This window comes from Cherax quadricarinatus, chromosome 56, assembly GCF_038502225.1.
Source record: "Cherax quadricarinatus isolate ZL_2023a chromosome 56, ASM3850222v1, whole genome shotgun sequence".
NCBI lineage: Eukaryota > Metazoa > Arthropoda > Malacostraca > Decapoda > Parastacidae > Cherax > Cherax quadricarinatus.
Window position 1 is genome coordinate 21,167,914 of NC_091347.1, and position 22,549 is coordinate 21,190,462.

A 22,549-nucleotide genomic window follows, 5' to 3' on the forward strand; every position below is an offset into this window, starting at 1 on the left:
AAATTTTAAGCAAAAGCGAATTATATATCAGGAGAGTTGTGTTGTTGTTCATCATTAATGGAGGATGTTGTTGGAGGAGTGGTGGAGCAGAGGTGGAGATCAGCACCAGCAGCAGCCACAGAACATAGTGTGTGGGGGAGGAAGTTTGTTGTGAGGTACAGGAGTGCCACCAGACACCAGGTATACACTCCTTCAAGCTCTTGTTCCAAGGAACTCCGCCTCTCCTATTCTCTTCTATACTCTCTTCTATTCTTTCGAAATTTATATTTTGCATGGATAGAGGGAGAAATGCAAGTTTGGCAATAGAGTTGTAGATTGAATAATTGAGGAGAGAACCTTGGGTAGTTTAAATATAGGTTGACCAGGTATATACGTGGATGTGAGCTGAACTTGCCTAACATGGGCCAGTAGCCCTGCTGCAGCGTTCCTTCTTATGATACTATGATAAAGTTGAATGGAATAGGTGTGTTGTATCCCTTTGTTTCAAAAAATTATTTTTTACCAGCATCTAGACTTCTTATGTTACAATAACAATAATTTATTAATAATATTAATAATCCGAAATTTTCACGGTAAATGCTTAGTCATCTTGTAAATTCGCCGGTATATCTCCCGGCCCGGGCCTTTTCCAAGTGGTGGCCCGGCCTTGGCTTCCTGTCTGGGGAGTGTCTGAGGCCTAAGTCTCCCATGGGAGGAGGCACAAGTACCCCCTCACCGTTGGGACCAACTGTACCCAGGCCTAGCCACATTCCCCGCCCTCACGGGGCTCGTAGGGAGAAGCTAGACCTCTCTGGTCTGCCATCCCCGCCCCAAGGGGGCTAATGGGAATGACAGTCTTGCGAGCTGCAAGCTCTGGCTCTGGCACCTACCCTACCCTAGAAGGGCTGGGCATGGTGTCGATTGCTTAGTCGTGTGTCTGAAATAGGGATTATTATTATTATTATTATTATTATTATTATTATTATTATTATTATTATTACATTACAGCAAAGGTGGGGAGAGAGAGAGAGACAGCCCCTGACTGAGATCACCAATACACGTGACTTGAATGATCAAATTCTCTCTGGCACTGATAATGGCGACGAATGCGGGCGAGAGGTCATGGCCGACGACGAGGAAGAACATGATATAAAGAAATCTAAAAAGCTAGGGAAAACCAGGTGAGATTAAAAAAAAAAGTTATGGATGGGTTGTTGGGTTGAACACTGTCGACTGCTCGAGGGTTATGGTTTGCCTGGATACCTCTTATCAAAAATACTTAAATCTCGATGATAGGGATTATAGAAAACTTTTACCTATATACACTGAGAGACAGTGACGCATCTGTGTATATATCCTGTGTTGATTATGACATGTGCAACACTTAGGTATCTTTCTTGTCGAAACGTTTCGCCTACACAGTAGGCTTCTTCAGTTAAATACAAAAGCAGTAGGTGTAGTAATGAAATGAAGATAATGTAGTTATTTTTAATGATCTTAATCATCAAACTGTTGGTATTTTATACCATTTTTAATATATCCTGTGCTATGTAAATATGTAAAGACTTCTGTAACTTCGGGAGTCAAAAATGTATCTCTTGTTGATGAAAGTAGAACATGTGTCGATTTATATCTCAATTACATCTATCCACATTTGTTTTTGTTTTTACATTAGTATTTAAATGATATTAAAGCAGAACTAGGGCTGCTAATGAGTATTTTTCAGAGGCTAAGAACTATTTAAATAAACCCCCTCCAGATTCCATCTCTTCTCGCACTTATTTAATCTATCAATATTTAAATAAGTACAAAAATACAGCTACACATATTATGAAGAAAGTGGGCAAAAAGTGTGAATGAAGTACACTCGACTTTATATCCTGTACATCGTCCTCGAAAGGGTTGGAAAGAGGGGGTAAAGGAGGTTTTGTGGGCGAGGGGCTTGGACTTCCAGCAAGCGTGCATGAGCGTGTTAGATAGGAGTGAATGGAGACGAATGATACTTGGGACCTGACGATCTGTTGGAGTGTGAGCAGGGTAATATTTAGTGAAGGGATTCAGGGAAACCGGTTATTTTCTTATAGTCGGACTTGAGTCCTGGAAATGGGAAGTACAATACCTGCACTTTAAAGGAGGGGTTTTGGGATATTGGCAGTTTGGAGGGATATGTTGTGTATCTTTATACGTATATGCTTCTAAACTGTTGTATTCTGAGCACCTCTGCAAAAGCAGTGATAATGTGTGAGTGTGGTGAAAGTGTTGAATGATGATGAAAGTATTTTCTTTTTGGGGATTTTCTTTCTTTTTTGGGTCACCCTGCCTCGGTGGGAGACGACCAACTTGTTGAAAAAAAAAAAAAAATCGGTTTTCAAGCGTGATCAGTAATCGTAATATTTTATGCTTCAGACTGGAGATTTCTGGGTTGCTTCATCCAGATGAACTGATGCCAAGGCGCAGGAAGAAGAAAACAAAACTCAGAGGAGCAAGAGAAAACCATACGAAAGGTCAGTAAGTTTATTTAACCACAGGTACACATAAGTATCGTTCCAGTCACGGTATTGTGCCTTTTTTTTTTTATTTACACGTAAGTACGATTATCATACATAGTGTGAATTAACTAGGATTACCCAAAAAAAGTCACACAAAGTGACTTATTTCCATTGGTAGGTGTAATGTTTGTCAGGAAACAGGACAAGTGTTTCCTGACGTGGGTCTGTCATATGATGACCCACAGCTGGAACTTTTGGTCATCTGACCGAGGACTTCCGCTGGCTTACCGGTCCACCTCTTTAAAAATCATGGTTATGATTATAAGCATTTAGTAGCAGTATTTTTATTATTTCCATTGGGGGTCCTTGCACACTCTTAGTTAATAACACTGAAAATAACACCTAACACGTTGTGATTATGCAAATTCTGGCATACATGTCTTAGGCTTCCAGGTCATTTAAAAAAAATAGGAATACCTTATCTTTTTCGTAATTAGCCACATTGCTCACTGGATTTTATGTATCTTACGGGATACACCTGATAAAAAAGACTCGATTATTAGAACTGCGAACAAACCCATTTACGAAAGGACAAGTGAACGCTGTACGGTTAAGTTTTATGACTAGGCTTCTCTTTTTAGTTTCTTTATAGCCACAGTATTTACTTAATTTTCCAAAGCTGATACTTCGTCTTATTGGTGAACATCAGAATTATTGCTGCCACTGGCATTATTCAAGTTATATTAAATTCTATAACCTTCATGAATTATTTAGTTGACAAATGGTTCAGAGAACCGACAAGTTGATAAATTAGGACATGTACAACACCCCAGTATATTGTGGAAACGTTTCGTCAAACAGTGGCTTCATCAGTCCAATACCAAGAAGAATGGTGAATTATTCTTATTCTTATTTTGTTTCAGGTGTTCCCGCAGTAGAATCTTTAAACTGTAATGTGGTGTCATTGGTACGAAGTAAACAGCAACTTATGTATGGAGGTGACGAGGATATGAGCCTGACATGTCACCCCGAGAAGTCTCCTCACATCAGTTCCACCCACTACCCGCAGTCCTCTACTACTACTACGACCACCCATTACGACTACCCACTTTATCACACCTCTGCTCAATGCCCACCTTACTTCACAGCCGCCCACCCTCCACCCATAGGCTTCAAATCTCAACCCAGTGTCCTTGATAGACGACCATCCATGTATCCATCGCCCCAGGTCTGTTTTTCTGTTATATATTGCTCGGATAAATCTTGACTTTAAAGTATTGATATGGTTGCTCTGTTCTCATTTCGTTTTTTTCGCATCATTATGAAATTTATATATATATATATATATATATATATATATATATATATATATATATATATATATATATATATATATATATATATATATATATATATATATATATATATATATATATATATATATATATATATATACATATATGTACATATACATATATATATATATTATATATAGTTTTTTTTTTTTTTTTTTCAACAAGTCGGCCGTCTCCCACCGAGGCAGGGTGACCCAAAAAAAAAAGAAAGAAAATCCCCAAAAAGAAAATACTTTCATCATCATTCAACACTTTCACCACACTCACACATTATCACTGCTTTTGCAGAGGTGCTCAGAATACAACAGTTTAGAAGCATATACGTATAGAGATACACAACATATCCCTCCAAACTGCCAATATCCCAAACCCCTCCTTTAAAGTGCAGGCATTGTACTTCCCATTTCCAGGACTCAAGTCCGACTATATGAAAATAACCGGTTTCCCTGAATCCCTTCACTAAATATTACCCTGCTCACACTCCAACAGATCGTCAGGTCCCAAGTATCATTCGTCTCCATTCACTCCTATCTAACACGCTCATGCACGCTTGCTGGAAGTCCAAGCCCCTCACCCACAAAACCTCCTTTACCCCCTCTCTCCATATATATATATATATATATATATATATATATATATATATATATATATATATATATATATATATATATATATATATATATATAAACACTGAGTATCAAATAAACTACGGATACGAAGTTCTGAGGCCATTCGGTCTAAACCATTGTCAGGAGCCAGGTCATTCAATGAGTTAGGGATTAGCTTAGAATTGAAAGAATTACATGGAAATGGGTGCCACATGCTTTCTCAGCTCTTTTCGAAACCCACTCTTTGTACATAACTTATAAGGCCTTCCTTATCCCCAGAGTACGATCAGTAACAACTCCCAAGGAGCTGTTTACTGTTAGGGGAAACAATTGTAACAGGTGTTATTAGACCTGCCATTATTAATGAGCTTGAGAGCTGAAATAGGTGGTTTGCTGCTTCTGTCTCATGTAACTTTATAACACACTAAAGTGGTCTAAAAAAAAATTTGTGCTCCACAGACTTGCTTTGGTGCTGCTGCCTCCTCAAAGCCTCAGTTACTGGGTGGAGGATACGAGAGTTTGCATTATCACACTGGATTTAATGGTGCACATGTACAGGATATCAACCAAAAAATACACAGTGTACCTCAGCGGAGTTCGATGGTCGACATGGGTCAGATTTCGCGCTGTGCCTGTGATGCCTTTGGTGCAGGCTGCTCATCCGGCCGCCTCCGTTCACCACCTCTCACTGATGTTAACCAGAGATACTTCAGGAGAGACATCCCCCGCGCATTCTCCTCTCAACAGAAATGCAAGTTAGAACCTCCTGACATCCATCCTGGATGCACGTCTTCCTCTGTCGGAACTATGCATCCATACACCTGGAATGACAAGTTTGAAGGTTCCACAGGCAGTTTTGAAAGGATATTAATAAATTCACCTGGAATTACCACGGACTCAAACGATTTCCTTCCTAGATTCGAACATTCAGACTTGGAATACAGTCAACTGAATAATGGGCACTCTCTTTCTAACTTTGATGACTCGTGTGCAGCGGAAACCCAGAGGGATATTTTTAATGAATTCAGTCACTCAGGATACGTAACTTCGCTTATGAATGATAGTGAAGCGAAGTATGGTCATCATTCACTAGGCTTGTACGATACAGTAAACAGAAACTACTCTTCAAGGCCACCGTATGCATTGTATCCATCTAGGAACAGTTGGGAATCTGACACGAAAAAACGTGAAGGTATGGGATGGCAAGGGGTGACACCAGGGCCACACGATGCGTTGATAAAAATTACGAATAATCACACTGACTACGATTCCACCACCAGCGGAGCAGCCACAAATATTTATATGGACTCTACATTCCGACACGACATAAGAGGTGCCAGCAACGACCCAATGCAAAACGAGAGCCGCAATGATCACTGTTTATCTCCTGAGCTCTTTGCTTCCCAGTACCAAACTAGCTCCGCCCCACCTGCCAGTCATCTTCGCCCCAACTTTGGAGATACAACGCATGAATCACAAATTCTATTTTCACCCAAGATCTCTCTAATTCGTACCGAGGTAAGTATAGTTATTTTTAAAGAAATTCTCAACGGCCGTCTCCGGCCAAGGCAGGGTGACCCGAAGAGGAAACAAAATCACTAACATTTACTCAATCGCCTTCTCTCAAGAAGTGTGTTGACATCAGAATCAGATTACCCCTCCGACTGCTACACATCCACCCTTCAGAGTGCTGGCACTTTCTTTCCTACCTCCAGAACTCAAATTCGGCTAATCGCATTTCCTGAATCCCTTCATAAGTTACCCTGCTCACATTCCAACAAACACATCCATTAAAAAAATTATTAAACTTTATTTGGACTCGATAATAATATAAATTATAAATTAAATATACCAAGGCAAAATGTAGTGTGGTATACAATTGCATTTTTTTTTTTACATTTTAATGCCCTAATCCAAGGGATCCTTTTCTTGTAGCTGTACCTTCCTAAGATATAGCCTACGTACTCACACTTTCCTTCCAACTTCCTTTGAATTAAATAGATCAAACACTTTTTTTTATCTACATGGTAAGGGATTCTCAACACTCCATCATCCCTCAAGGGAGTTAGTTCCTTGATGCCGGTGAGACAGGCTTTGACGTGAGGAATTATTGTTCTCACTGTATTTCATCTTGTATCCATATTAATTCAGGTTTTCTACTTGCTTAAAATTAGATTCACACTTTAACTACAAGTATTACCTTTTCTTTGTTTTCCCGTGAAGCACGTTGACACATTATATTTGCATCAGGTTCACCTTCTTTCCCTTAAACTTGTATATTAAATTCACAATCATAATTTTAAGGTTTCCTTTAAAATCTGAACATTTATCTCTGAAAAAAATTCAGTCGTAAAGAAAAGATGCTTCTAATCATTTCCTTTCAAACTTTTAAGTTATGCATTCCCTTCAGGTATTGAAGCTCACACGCTTATTTTTTAATTTACCCAGCTATATAAGGAATTCAAAACATCCCTCGCCTTACATTTGTAGCATATTTCTTTAACCTCCCCTCCATCTTCCTTACTGACCCAAATATGACAGGCAAACATAGGCTTAGGGTATATAAACCGAGAGGTGTATAGGCTTCAGTGTACATACGCTGAGAGTTTACGCTAATCCCAACTTGAGGTAAGAAAATATTCTTGACGGTGAAAATGTGACGTACAGCCTCATGATCCTTGTGTAACCGATAGGCTTTAAGCTTTTTAACCAACCAACCAAGCCGCCGCTTATTCTCCCAATGTATAACTGTCCTAATTTAAATAATAGGGTAGCAGGACACTGATGATACATATAATTTTGTTTCCCTTTCCTTCGAAGTTATGACTTCCCGTGCCAAACTTGGACTGAGAGCAGATGCTGTCTCTTCCTTCGGATCACACCTGATTGTCTCCCATTTCCCAGGTGCTGTATGACCCTTACAAAATGCTGTTGTTTTAATTGGCAGGATTCATACCGGAGTGGACCAAGTAGTGTGGTGCGAGTGAGTACCTTGGAAGGTGAGGTGGTACTGGATCCCACTTGCTGGAAGCTGGCCCACACCTTCACCGGTTTGTTGGGACGTAAGGTCAGTTAACTCTCCCCTCCTCCGCTCCTTTATTACTCCTCCTCCTCGCCTCCAGAGTTAAGAATCTCGACGTGATTACGTGTTTTTAGCTATAGGAGTAGAGCTATACTTGTTATGTCTTCAGTGATAAATTGTTAAAAATTTTCGGACAGAAAATACACAGTAGTCCTTAACTGGGTAGAATTAGAGAGTTCCTAGCAAATATATGATAGTCCTTAATCTGGTTAGTAGAGTGATCGGGACTCGAAATGGCGGTCTAGGATCACCAGCATTCGTTTTAGACCACTGCACCACAGGATTCCTCAACTATACCTCTGGGCATTATTATTATTATAATCAAGGGGGAAGCGCTAAACCCGGAGGATTATACAGCGCCTGGGGGGGGGGATGTGGAAGGCATTCAGGCTTAATTCGGGGAACTGGAGCACAGATCCAATTCCCTTAATCAAGAGCCCCTCACCAACATCAAGGAACCTTCCTTGAGGGGTATACCTCTGGGCAGGTTGGTGAAAGCCACAACCTGGGCAACCTATTCTCATTCTCATTTTACAAAGTCATATTTCTTAACGTTCCCTATTTTTCCTCGAGCACTATTTTTCCTCGAGTGCTATTTTTCTTTATTTAAAATTAAATTACGTTACATAAACCAAGAAAAACATAATAAGAAAATGAAGAAAACACGGTTGAGATACGTCTCAACGAGGTGGAAAGTGAAAAATTAGGAACGTTGAATTCGTAATGCGTATCGTTCCTCTTGGTGCGAGTTTTTTTGTGGGAAAACATTAACCCGACCAAGTCTTGTCTCTTCTAAGTCACTTGTCAATGTGCTGATAATTCGTAATGAACTATAGCAGGTCATAAAATGATATTTCACCCTTAACACCTTAAGGTATATATACACTAATACACACACCTCTGTATATAAAGTTTACACCTCTTGGTGTATACATACATTAGACATACACACCACTAAGAGTATACACAGAGATACATGCCGGTGTGTATACCTTGACATGAAAAAAATAGTCAAGATTTGTTTTGTTTGCACACCTAGAGAGGAGAGGTTACAACTGAGTTGGAGGATGGAGTGAGCACTGGACATACCAGGGTCCCTCAGAACGCTGGTATCTCCACGTTCGCTGTTGAAACTGGAGGATGGAATGAGCACTGGACATAATCAGAGTTATTTAGAACACTGGTATCTCCACCCTGGATGTTGAAGCTGGAGGATGGACTCAGGTAGCAGTAAAGAAGAAACAGGTTTTCTGTTCACACGCCCGAGAGGACGGGCAAGCCAGATTAATTGTCTTTCTACCCACGTCTGTTATTATGATTTATTTGGTTTTAGTAGTGCTACAGTCATGTTATACGTCAGCGATTATGAGCAAACAATACGATTTGTATTCTGATTTTGCAAGATGATCCTATGATACGAATCCTATAGCAGAAACATCAATATTATTTATAACAAAACCAATACTGTAAATAACGTGGAAAGAGAATGAGAAATAAGCAATAATAATGTAGTTTTATTGATAAAATTGGATATAAATAGAATTAGTGTTCGAGTGGCTTCGCCACTATACCTGGAGTTTACCTGGAGAGAGTTTCGGGGGTCAACGCCCCCGCGGCCCGGTCTGTGACCAGGCCTCCTGGTGGATCAGCCCCTGATCAACCAGGCTGTTGCTGCTGGCTGCACGCAAACCAACGTACGAGCCACAGCCCGGCTGATCAGGAACTGACTTTAGGTGCTTGTCCAGTGCCAGCTTGAAGACTGCCAGGGGTCTGTTGGTAATCCCCCTTATGTGTGCTGGGAGGCAGTTGAACAGTCTCGGGCCCCTGACACTTATTGTATGGTCTCTTAACGTGCTAGTGACACCCCTGCTTTTCATTGGGGGGATGGTGCATCGTCTGCCAAGTCTTTTGCTTTCGTAGTGAGTGATTTTCGTGTGCAAGTTCGGTACTAGTCGCTCTATATATTATATATATATATATATATATATATATATATATATATATATATATATATATATATATATATATATATATATATATATATATACATACATATATATATATATATATATATATATATATATATATATATATATATATATATATATAAATGACCTCAGGGGACAGGAGCCGTAGTGGGGAAACAAGTGTAGTCAAAGATAAGATAAAAACCAATATTGCAAACTAGAAATACCACAGGAAATAGCAAACAAGAGGACTCCACTAGCAATAGTGAGGATATATTACCAAAAACAACTGGTGGGAGCTCCATTGTTGGTGCTAGGGAGGATAGGAATAAGACAGGGAAACATGCACCAACAGGGAATACAGTCACAGAAACCCAAGGCAAGCGGAAACCAAGCCTGTGCACATACTATGCACTTGGTATCTGCAGACATGGGAAATCTGGAAAAACAGACGGGACGTGCAACTATGACCACCCTAGAAAATGCCATGCCCATATGACAACAGGAAAATGCAAACTCACTCCCTGTAAGCTTTTTTCACCCTGAAATGTGTACCTCTTCAGTACAGGAAAGACTGTGCTATAACTTAAATTGAAGGCACACCATCTAAAGGGGACAAAAAGATACAAAACATCCAGGACATGGGAAAACCTGGGTAGCCACAGCCACTCAAGAGGGAGAGGTTTTTTAGTGCCAGGAAGGAAAAAAAACTGGCAGGAAATGGCAGAAATCGTACACCAAATCCAGTCATTCCTGGAGTGGAACCACAGTCGATGGCCTCCACTCCAGACCAACAGATACAGATACTAATGCCGGAAAAAAAATCCTCCCCCAGTACCAACAATACCACCAGTCCGATGACATTCTTCTTTGCAAATATACAGGGTCTAAAGCCAGCAACAAACAACAAAATACCTTTCATCCGTGGACTGCTTGCAGAGGCAAAGGCAATGTTCGCGGCTTTCACTGAGACCCACATAAAGGGTCACTTGGACAACGAAATATGGATCCCAGGTTACAACCTATGCAGATGTGACAGAGTGAACAGGCAAAAAGGGGGGGGGGGTTTGGCCTGTACATTGCAGAGTCATTTGTTTGCACAGAACTGCTTAATGCCTCAAATGATGTAGTGGAAGTTTTAGCAGTAAAGGTCGAGAACCAAAACCTAGTCATTGTGGTAGTCTACAAGCCTCCGGATGCAACATCCCAGCAATTCCAGGAACAGCTGTTAAAAATTGACCACTGTCTGGAAAATCTTCCAGCTCCTGCACCCAACATCTTGCTCCTGGGGGATTTCAACTTAAGGCACCTAAAATGTAGGAATATAGCAAATAATATTGTTGCAGTAATAACACCAGGAGGCAGCTCTGATGAAAACTCACACTCACACGAGCTTTTAAATCTCTGCACAAAATTCAATTTAAACCAGCAAATAATAGAGCCTACTAGACCGGAGAATACACTTGACCTCATCTTCACTAACAATGATGATCTGATAAGAAATGTCACCATATCAAAAACAATATACTCAGATCACAACATAATTGAGGTTCAGACATGTATGCGTGGAGCCCCAGACCGACATAATGAGACTAGTCACGAGGGAGCATTCACCAAATTCAACTTCAATAACAAAAACATAAAGTGGGACCAAGTAAACCAAGTCCTAACCGATATAAGCTGGGAAGATATACTAAGCAACACAGACCCCAGCTTATGCCTAGAACAGATTAACTTGGTGGCACTCGATGTATGCACAAGGCTTATTCCTCTAAGAAAAAGGAGGAGTAGATGTAAAATAGAAAGAGACAGGCGCTCCCTTTACAGGCGACGGAAAAGAATAACAGAGCGGCTAAAAGAGGTCAATACATCTGAAATGCGTAGGGAGACACTGGTCAGAGAAATAGCAAGCATCGAACTTAAGCTAAAGGAATCTTATAGGAGTCAGGAATCGCGGGAAGAACTAAAAGCCATAAATGAAATCGAAAGAAACCCAAAGTATTTCTTCTCCTATGCCAAATCAAAGTCGAGAACAACGTCCAGTATTGGGCCCCTACTTAAACAAGATGGGTCCTACACAGATGACAGCAAGGAAATGAGTGAGCTACTTAAGTCCCAATATGACTCAGTTTTTAGCAAGCCGCTAACCAGACTGAGAGTCGAAGATCAAAATTATTTTTTTATGAGAGAGCCATAAAATTTGATTAACACAAGCCTATCCGATGTTATCCTGACGCCAAATGACTTCGAACAGGCGATAAATGACATGCCCATGCACTCTGCCCCAAGGCCAGACTCATGGAACTCTGTGTTCATCAAGAACTGCAAGAAGCCCCTATCACGAGCCTTTTCCATCCTATGGAGAGGGAGCATGGACACGGGGGTCGTCCCACAGTTACTAGAAACAACAGACAGCCTCACTCCACAAAGGGGGCAGTAAAGCAACAACGAAGAACTACAGACCGATAGCACTAACATCCCATATCATAAAAATCTTTGAAAGGGTCCTAAGAAGCAAGATCACCACCCATCTAGAAACCCATCAGTTACACAACCCAGAGCAACATGGGTTTAGAACAGGTCGCTCCTGTCTGTCTCAACTATTGGATCACTACGACAAGGTCCTAGATGCACTAGAAGACAAAAATAATGCAGATGTAATATATACAGACTTTGCGAAAGCCTTCGACAAGTGTGACCATGGCGTAATAGCGCACAAAATGCGTGCTAAAGGAATAACAGGAAAAGTCGGTCGATGGATCTATAATTTCCTCACTAACAGAACACAGAGTAGTCGTCAACAGAGTAAAGTCCGAGGCAGCTACGGTGAAAAGCTCTGTTCCACAAGGCACAGTACTCGCTCCCATCTTGTTCCTCATCCTCATATCCGACATAGACAAGGATGTCAGCCACAGCACCGTGTCTTCCTTTGCAGATGACACCCGAATCTGCATGACAATGTCTTCCATTGCAGACACTGCAAGGCTCCAGGCGGACATCAACCAAATCTTTCAGTGGGCTGCAGAAAACAATATGAAGTTCAACGATGAGAAATTTCAATTACTCAGATATGGTAAACACGAGGAAATTAAATCTTCATCAGAGTACAAAACAAATTCTGGCCACAAAATAGAGCGAAACACCAACGTCAAAGACCTGGGAGTGATCATGTCGGAGGATCTCACCTTCAAGGACCATAACACTGTATCAATCGCATCTGCTAGAAAAATGATAGGATGGATAATGATAACCTTCAAAACTAGGGAGGCCAAGCCCATGATGACACTCTTCAGGTCACTTGTTCTATCTAGGCTGGAATATTGCTGCACACTAACAACACCTTTCAAGGCAGGTGAAATTGCTGACCTAGAAAATGTAGAGAACCTTCACGGCGCGCATAACGGAGATAAAACACCTCAATTACTGGGAGTGCTTGAGGTTCCTAAAACTGTATTCCCTGGAACGCAGGCGGGGGAGATACATGATTATATACACCTGGAAAATCCTAGAGGAACTAGTACCGAACTTGCACACGAAAATCACTCACTACGAAAGCAAAAGACTTGGCAGACGATGCAACATCCCCCCAGTGAAAAGCATGGGTGTTACTAGCACGTTAAGAGACCATACAATAAGTGTCAGGGGCCCGAGACTGTTCAACTGCCTCCCAGCATACATAAGGGGGATTACCAACAGACCCCTGGCAGTCTTCAAGCTGGCACTGGACAAGCACCTAAAGTCGGTTCCTGACCAGCCGGGCTGTGGCTCGTACGTTGGTTTGCGTGCAGCCAGCAGCAACAGCCTGGTTGATCAGGCTATGATCCACCAGGAGGCCTGGTCACAGACCGGGCCGCGGGGGCGTTGACCCCCGGAACTCTCTCCAGGTAAACTCCAGGTATATATATATATATATATATATATATATATATCTATATATATATATATATCTCTATATATATATATATATATATATATATATATATATATATATATATATATGTCGTGCCGAATAGGCAGAACTTGCGATTTTGGCTTAAATAGCAACGCTCACCTTGCCATATAAGACGAGTGAAAATTTGTGTATGCAATAATTTCGCCAAAATCATTCTGAACCTAACGAAAAAAAATATATTTCACTGTGTTTGTATAGTATTAAATTATTGTAAACGTATCTAAAATATATTTAGTTGGATTAGGCTAAAATAAACTTTTCTTGTTATGATAAGGTTAGGTAAGTTTTCTAAGATCCTTTTGGTGCAAAATTATAAATTTTTACATTATCATTAATGAAAAAATATATCTTTAAAAGTATAAGAGAAAATTTTTAGAAAGGACTTAATTTAAAACGAGTTCTTGCTAACTGACCAGTTTTACATATTCGGCACGACATATATATATATATATATATATATATATATATATATATATATATATATATATATATATATATATATATATATATGTATATATATATACACACACATGACGACACCACTGAAGAAGACGAGTTGCGATGTCTACCCCGCCCCATGAACTAGCACATTGCTCATGGGGGTTAACGACCCTAGCCCTCTCTCCTTTGCTACCAAATATTAATTGGAAGCTTTTTTCTTTCTGGGGCTTTGTGTAAATGAGGTGGGGGTGAGATAATGGGTTGAGTAAATGAGGTGTGAGGTAATAATGGCTGAGTAAAGGTGTGAGTGAGGTAATAATGGTTAAGTAAATGAGGTGTGATATTTTAGTTTCCAGTGACTAGCACTTCTGTCTCTTACATACCCTTTCCACTAGTTTATAACTCTGTAACCTGCTTTTATTTTCATTTCGGCACAGCTGTTTTTGTCCTAGTTTTAAATTTTGACCTCTTGTTTCTCTTGATGGTGCTGTGTTTCGTCTCACATTTCAAATCAGAACAAGAAAGTAGTTTGAAGTGAATCTATGGAAAGTAACTTGAAATGAATCTCAAAACAGGAGTTTGAATTGAATTACATCTCAGTGAGACCCGCATGAGAGTCTTTGGCGTTGCTAGGCTCTTGCGATAACCATCTTGCTGACTTCTCTTCCTCTTCTCTGCCATTCATGATGAGTATCTCTCCTGTGTATGTAAGTGTGATTTAAGACTCATTTTTGTGTGTGCTTACGATGGTTCTTCCACACTACATATAAACCATTTTGATATGGAGGGTATCTTATTACTCTTATGCCATAAATTATGAGCAAGTATTGTTAATTATCTTATAACAGACAATGTATAATTATGCAAATGACAAAATTGTCAAGTGTGCTCCTGTACACTATTTGAGGACCTAGTTCCTAAGTCTCGATGTTTCCTTACGTTCTCGTGGTACCGTTCACCACGAAAGATATGTAGTGCACAGTGAAATTAAATAAACTTAGAAGTAATATAAAAAAATAACAAAATAGGCAAGTATAGAGTTGAAGTCCGTCAACTTTGAGCTTAGCGATAGGCATTTATGCAAATTCTGCAATATTAAGTGGGTTGTGCAGTGGAAAAAAGCAACCGGGGTAACCGTGGTAAAAAAAAAAAGTAAACCAGCTTAACCAAATCTAACATAACTATGAGTTATATTTTAGATTAAAGTAGACTGAGCTCTTTTAACCTTAAAACTTTTTAATAGGTCCAAAATATAAATGTTTCCTTTGCACATCCCGCTTAATCTAGGTGAATTTACATACTAAAAGTCACAAGGACATCATCTCTATATCCCCCCCCCCTGCAAAATAAGTCATTCATTTCCCGACTGACAATGGGGAAATTGGTAACGAAGGAGAAATTCGACTTGATATGAAATTCGTCTTGTTATCCACTGATTTGATCCGAGTACTCAGTATTGGAATGTAATCAGTCAGGTTCTTTGTTCCTTCGTGCAAATTCTACTTGACAAACAAAATTCCAACATCACTGGTTATATATACATACTTACCAGTGACTATGTATTTATTGTTTATTTTTTATCTGTTTTATGTATATAAATATTCTGAAAGTTAGTGTACAAGTACATTTTTAATGGTCAGTAGATGCAGTTTTAATGGCTTTCAATCTTCATAACCAACTCTGTCCGTCTCATAGTCCAGTTACAGGTTTGGTAAGGTCATTGCTACGCTGGGGACGAGTTACACACCTAAGTTGTACACGCTAGTCCAGCCTTTCCCTAGCCCAGCCACCCTCCGGTACCTTCCTCACCTGGTACCAGGAACCCACTTTTCCAGTTCCTCAGAGCCTGTATTCATGACTTGGTTCGCTGGGAGAGCACATGGAAAAGTCATGTAACTGAAGGTCTTGTGGTCTTTATCGATGTTAAAGAACGAGAAAGAATAAATTACTGTTCAGCTGTCACTCAGTCGAGGATATAATAACCTCTCTCTCTGGCCACACTGCCAACGTAGTTACCCCTGTATTTGACCTTGCATTTACCACTATATTTGACCCTGTGTTTACCCCTGTATTTGACCTTGTATTTGACCTTGTATTTGACCCTGTATTTGACCCTGTATTTGACCTTGTATTTGACCTTGTATTTGACCTTGTATTTGACCCTGTGTTTACCCCTGTATTTGACCTTGTATTTGACCCTGTATTTGACCCTGTATTTGACCCTGTGTTTACCCCTGTATTTGACGCAGTATTTGAACGTAACAAAAGAATGACAAATTGTACTAGCATGCCATACTTGAAGTACGTAGATCAATATTTAATAGGCGATGAGAAAGCAGAGCTCAGCATCGTTTTGGTTGCTCTCTGAAATCTCTCTACAATACTACAAATTTAATAAAAACATGAGAATGAAGGAACACCGCAGTAGGGCTCTTGAACCATGCTTGTCTCCCGTAATGTTCAGATCGTTACAACGAATTTCGACATAGGGAATCATAGGTGTTACAGCTTTGGTATCCTAGCCACACAGAAAACAGTGTTAACATACCAGAGTGGCGGGTTCTAGTAAAAATATATCCGGTTAGGATAATTTCTTACAAATGACTGTTAGCAGTGTTTGTTAACTGTAGGTAGAATGTCTAACAGTAAACAGGACAAGTGTTTCCTGACGCGGGTTTTAGTTATATGATGACCCGCAGCTGGAATTTTTGGCCATCTGACCGAGGCCTTCCGCTGGCTTACCCGTCTACCCGTTTAAAAATTATAGCCATGATTATAACCGCTTTTGTTAACAGTCTCTTAATCCAAGGGACTGGAGCAGCCCTCCCATTCCAAGAATCGAACCTGATTGAATTCCGTTCTTCAGGCGCTGTATGGCCCATGTACTCAACGCCACTACTTGAGCATAACAATAATAATAATGATAATAACAGTTGCTTGATCCACCATCTAGCAGAGGACAAACCTGTACATACCTTTAACTGACATGTGTCAGTAATAATAATAATAGTGTAATCTGCCATACAACAGGGGACAAATCTGTGAACACATTACACAAATAATCCGCACATAGAAAGAAGCCTACGACAGGGTCTCAGTCCGACCTGTGTGCCTTTGTAAATGGTTCAAGTCGGACCGAAACATCGTGGTACGCTTCTCTCTCCTACGTGCAGGTTATTTGTGTTTTGTTCCAGTGATATTGTGCCTTTTTTTTCCCTCTGTGAACACATCTGTCATGTGTCCCTCCCCTGGGATGAAACACTGTAACATCCTCATCACTCCCTTTATACCCTGGAGTGCAAGTACTTTGTGTGTATATCAGCGTATATAGTATGCTGAGAGTTTGCTTTAATACTTATTTTAGAGGTTAAAGTATGCTTGACTGGTGTTGAACGGGTTAATATGCACCCTTAATAACTCGTGTAGTCGACAGGCTTTAAGTTTCACCCCAAAGAGCCTTTGGAACAATAAGAATATTACTTTATATTATTAATAGCCATATGTTGCTTGCTCAGTCTACCCGCCTAATACAGTTATTATTATTTTCATTATTTACAAGTGTACATGCACTGCTGCTTTCAGTACATGTACATCAATATCAAGATTGATATTAGATCATATGCAGTCACAAATAATAGTAATAATAATTCTGCAAGTCTTTGAGCTTCCACTTATAAATCAAGGACGTGGACTATCTATTGCTGTTTTAAAAGTAGGTTGTATCTCTTAGCTTGGTCACCCTAGTATGTGTACATGAGACAGTGATGAATGGTTTGGAAAACCGACATTCTACAAGATTGATGGACTGAACACATCGACTCCAGGCTGAGGGACTGATTACCTCACACTCCTCCTCTCCTTACGCCTTCCTCTTTGTATTGGACTGATGAAGCCACTGTGTGGCGAAACGTTTCCTGAATAAAGATTCCCATATGCTGCATAAGTGTCTCAATCTTCAACATGAGACAGTCTCTGGGTTGGAAGACCTTACTGTATGTCATTTATGTATATTGTGAACAACAAAGGGCCCAACACTGACTCCTGTGGAACACCGCTTGTGGTATAAACCTTATTTTGAAAGTCAGTGATGATTGCTCAGTGTAAAATTTAAAAAAAAAAAAACTTATTTATTACGATTTCATGATTTTAATGTTTTCTTAGCTATAGGCTGACTAATAATGGTAATTATAATGTGTATGTTAGTGCATAATTATTCTTATATTTATATTTTGTGTAATTTCTATTACTATAATAACACAGTAGGATGAATATACAGGATTTAGCTGATCTAAAATCAGTGATTATTATTTTATCTATTTCATTGCTCTTGTTACTCTACTACTGATGCTCTTAATACTACTATTGCTATACTATTGCTGCTGCTACTAGTATTACTATTACTACTACTGTTATTATTACTACTATTATTACTGTTACTAGTACTACTATTACGAATCTAAACAGAGCTTTACAAAGTTATATTAGATGTCTGTTTTATCGTTATATTAATAGTATACAGTACCGACAAGTAGCTGAGCAAGACGTATGCAACAGCTGAGCACTATGTATATTGTCGAAACGTTTCAGATGTCATCTTCAAAGCTTTGAGAACGAAACGTTTAAAAACAGGATTGCTCTGCACTTTGTACCTTTCTACCGTACTACTACTACTACTACTATAGCTGCTACAACCTGTACTAAATGTTCTCCCACTACGTTCCTCCAGGCCCCGTTCGTCTCCAACGACCTCCTAGAGTGAAGTCATTGACCTTGGCAACCCGTCAGAGCTTACTAGGCTTACCAGGAAAAATGTGACACCTAGTTCACACATCACTACCGGTCACCCACACCGTTTATTTACTGTATATTTCACCACTCCATTATCATCCACACCTATTTACACTTTTCCACCTCATCACCCACACGTATTTATTTTTCTACATCTCGTGTCATTTACGGCTGCACACACACACACACACACACACACACACACACACACACACACACACACACACACACACACACACACACACACACACACACACACACACACTAAACACACCCCAGACCTCTACACCCACACTCACCTCTGGTGAACACGTACTTGGCGAGTGAAGCAGTTGATCGTGTTGATGATGCACCTCGAGATACAAGGACAAGAGAAACACTAAACTCACAGCAACACCTCAATAAAGACACAAGCAACAACAAGCTTTTTGCACTGAAGGTCTGCCACTTTTTATTTACCACGATGCTCTAGTTAGACAAGACTATTATTAGTAGTAATGTTTATGGAGAAGCTCTAATTCCGTAGGGGAGGTCTGTGAAGATCATCCCTAGTGACCTCCCATTCCCTGGGTATTAAATGATCCCTGTGGGTTTAGCGTTTCCCCATGACTGTAATAATAATAATATTTGTGGAATTATCTTTAATTTGCGGATGCCTAATTACAAACACTACAATTGATCTCATTAAGTTTGGTGATGAATAATTTATTTTTTGTAAGACGCAGAGTTGAAATTCAAGCAATTAATGTGATAATTTTATTTGAGAGAATAATTTTTATTTGAGATTATAATTTTTGTTTGAGAGTAAGTTATCGATATGTCAGTTAGGTAAATTGATATATAGGCAACGTTTTTTAATATTTTTTTTCTCAGGCTACCTTTCTCTCTGCAGGAACGTTATAACGAAGCCTAGCCCCCCCCCAAAAAAAAAAAAAAATATTAGAATGTTGAGAACGTATTATTGTAAGAGTCTTAAGTCTCATTGCAAGGAGAGTATTAAGACTTTAAGAATCTTACAATAACACGACATTAAGGTTTAATGGAATACTAAGACTTGAAGAGAGGAATATCTGGGTCCTTGTGAATGCTCTTCTAGGGATGCACAACCCTTCATGGTACCTCAGATCTTTGTTATGTGTACACTGAACTAAAATAATTCTTATTTGACTTCAAGGTTTTGTTTTTTTTATTTGTGTGTGGTTCAAACTCCGCTTTCAAGGTTGTTCCTGACGTTTCCCGGCACACAGTCACCTCTTATGAATTGACTGTGTGCCCAGGGGTGGTAAACGAGATGGAAAAAAAGGGTGAATCCACAGTGAAAAAAAGGGTGAATCCACAGTTGAACAGCGAGTGAAGTGCAGGCCTTTCCACCCAAATAGGAAGCGAATCCGTCTTTCGCTTGGCAGACGGAGGATCGAGCCACCAACGCTTCTTGCGCTGAACGACCCTCGTGGATTTATCACTTAACATAAATCATTACTACATCACGCTTTATTAAATTCTTGGATGTACTGCTTCAGTAGCAGTTACAAAAAAAATCACTAGAGAGAAGCATTACATGAGAGCGTATATACTGTATTTTTATTTTTATTGCTTCTGCCATGTTCGTTGTACAAAAAGAAAATCGTTACATAAAGGTCTTTTATTTTCTCCTCTGTAATCTAGGTGTTAGTATACAGTCTGATGTATTAGTGTGTTTGTTGTATTAGTCAAATGGACTATTGTTTTGTACTACAGTTAAGTGTGTAATATATGACGATAAAAACATTAAAGACTTATTGACAGTTCACCAAAGAAAACACGTACTTAAAAGAGGAACATTACGACGACTTTTCGGTCTATCCTGGACCACTGTCAGGTCACAGCTGGGGTCCAGGAGGAACTGAAACATTGTCAGGTCACAGCTGGGGTCCAGGAGGAACTGAAACATTGTCAGGTCACAGCTGGTGTTCAGGAGGAATTGAAACATTGTCAGATCACAGCTGGTGTCCAGGAGGAACCGAAACATTGTCAGGTCACAGCTGGGGTCTAGGAGGAACTGAAGCATTGTCAGGTCACAGCTGGGGTCCAGGATGAACTGAAACATTGTCAGGTCACAGCTGGGGGTCCGGGAGGAACTGAAACATTGTCAGGACACAGCTGGGGTCCAGGAGGAACTGAAACATTGTCAGGTCACAGCTGGGGTCCATTAGGAACTGAAACATTGTCAGGTCAGAGCTGGGGTCCAGGAGTAACTGAAACATTGTCAGGTCACAGCTGAGGGTCTGGGAGGAACTGAAACAGTCAGGTCACAGCTGGGGTCCAGGAGGAACTGAAACATTGTCAGGTCACAGCTAGGGTCCAGGAGGAACTGAAACATTGTCAGGTCACAGCTGGTGTCCAGGAGGAACTGAAACATTGTCAGGTCACAGCTGGTGTCCAGGAGGAACTGAAACATTGTCAGGTCACAGCTGGGGTCCAGGAGGAACTGAAACATGGTAATAAGGCTCGTCCCTTCAGTACGGATTTTTAGAAAATTGCTCCCGTCACAGTATTGTGAGTTTTTACTCTTAATAAGAGCGATTGATCATAATTTGCAATACAATCCACCTTCCTGTAATGCTGGGTTTGTGGTGGGCAGTAGTAAGGTCAGGTTATGGATTTATCTGGAGGGGAGGCAAAATTAATTTAGAATGGAAGCAGTGGTTGGTGTACTGGTAGATGGTGTGCGTGTAACTGGAGGATAACGGGTCTAGGGTCTAAGATTATTTAGGTACAGGTACACATAAGTACAATTATCATATATAGCTTCACATATGTGCAAATTACCTAGAATATCCACCCCCCTCCCAGAAAAAAAAGTTAAGTGACTTATGTATTTGCATTGTGGTTGTGGGCAGGGAGGCAGTGTTTACCAGTGGTTGCAGGGGTCGACTTATAGCTCCTGGTCACGCTTTTTTCCTATTGATGAATATATGTATTCATCTATGTAAAAATGCCACAGTGAAAATAGGAAATAAAACCTATTCCTCTGAAGATGTGTGCAAACACATGGAAGCGCTCAGGTTGTATTTCCTATTTTCACTGTGGTATTTTTACATATTTGCAATCACGCGTTTTATTGTGATTTCTTCCATGTACTCATCTGTATGTTGTTGAAAGGGTCGATTCGTAGCTCCTGGCCCCGCCTCTCAGTTTGCAGCTTGCCAGACTCTCCTAGCCTCGTGGATCCTATTGTACCTGTTCTTAAAAACATATATAGAGGGTGTTACCTTTACCAATTTCTCATTGAAGTTATTCCATATCCTCATTATCCTGAGACTGAAGAATACTTCCTGACATCCTTGTGGCTCATTTGTGTTTTAACTTCCAGGATGAATTGCTCTGAGTATGTTGTAAGTTGTTATCATGTCTGTCTGGTTGTTTTTCTGTCCAATGTCGTTACATACAATTCCTTGCATATCTGCACTTTCTCTGGTCTCTTAATTAACATTTTTTTCATATGTGGGTTGTATGCTGGTGCTGCATACTAGTACCTAGGATGGATCTGACATACAGTATGTTGTGTAAAGGGCCCAAAATGACTCTTTGTTGAGATTCCTGAAGGCTGTTCCAAAATTTGGTGCAAGAGCATTGGCTGCAGAGGCCCTTTTTTCTTTGAGTGAAATCTGCAACCTTTTTTTTGTCCCAAGTCTATACTCCTTTTAGATTAATTTCCAGCCTTTGCCTTGTCCTCATCTACTTTTATTTCCCTCATTAGATTTAAATCATCAGCAAACAGGGATACAACTGACTTAATCTCACCTGGAATATCGTTTACATAAACCAGAAATACTACTGGTCCTAACACTGATCCTCGCGGAACGCCGCTTTTCTCTTCCTTCTCCTGACATCTCTCCCCGGACAGGC

The 22,549-nt window shown here is 40.0% G+C and overlaps 1 protein-coding gene across 1 annotated transcript; it reads left to right on the forward strand.

Moving 5' to 3' along the window:
* The first annotated feature begins 58 nt into the window (after nucleotides 1-58).
* On the forward strand, nucleotides 59-19,548 carry LOC128700754 (uncharacterized). Its single transcript, XM_053794156.2, has 7 exons — nucleotides 59-180; nucleotides 988-1,160; nucleotides 2,386-2,483; nucleotides 3,392-3,696; nucleotides 4,891-5,949; nucleotides 7,379-7,498; nucleotides 18,600-19,548. Exons 2-7 carry the CDS (start codon nucleotides 1,102-1,104, stop codon nucleotides 18,630-18,632), a joined length of 1,674 nt encoding a protein of 557 aa, XP_053650131.1. The 5' UTR covers nucleotides 59-180; nucleotides 988-1,101; the 3' UTR covers nucleotides 18,633-19,548.
* Nucleotides 19,549-22,549: the final 3,001 nt, after the last annotated feature.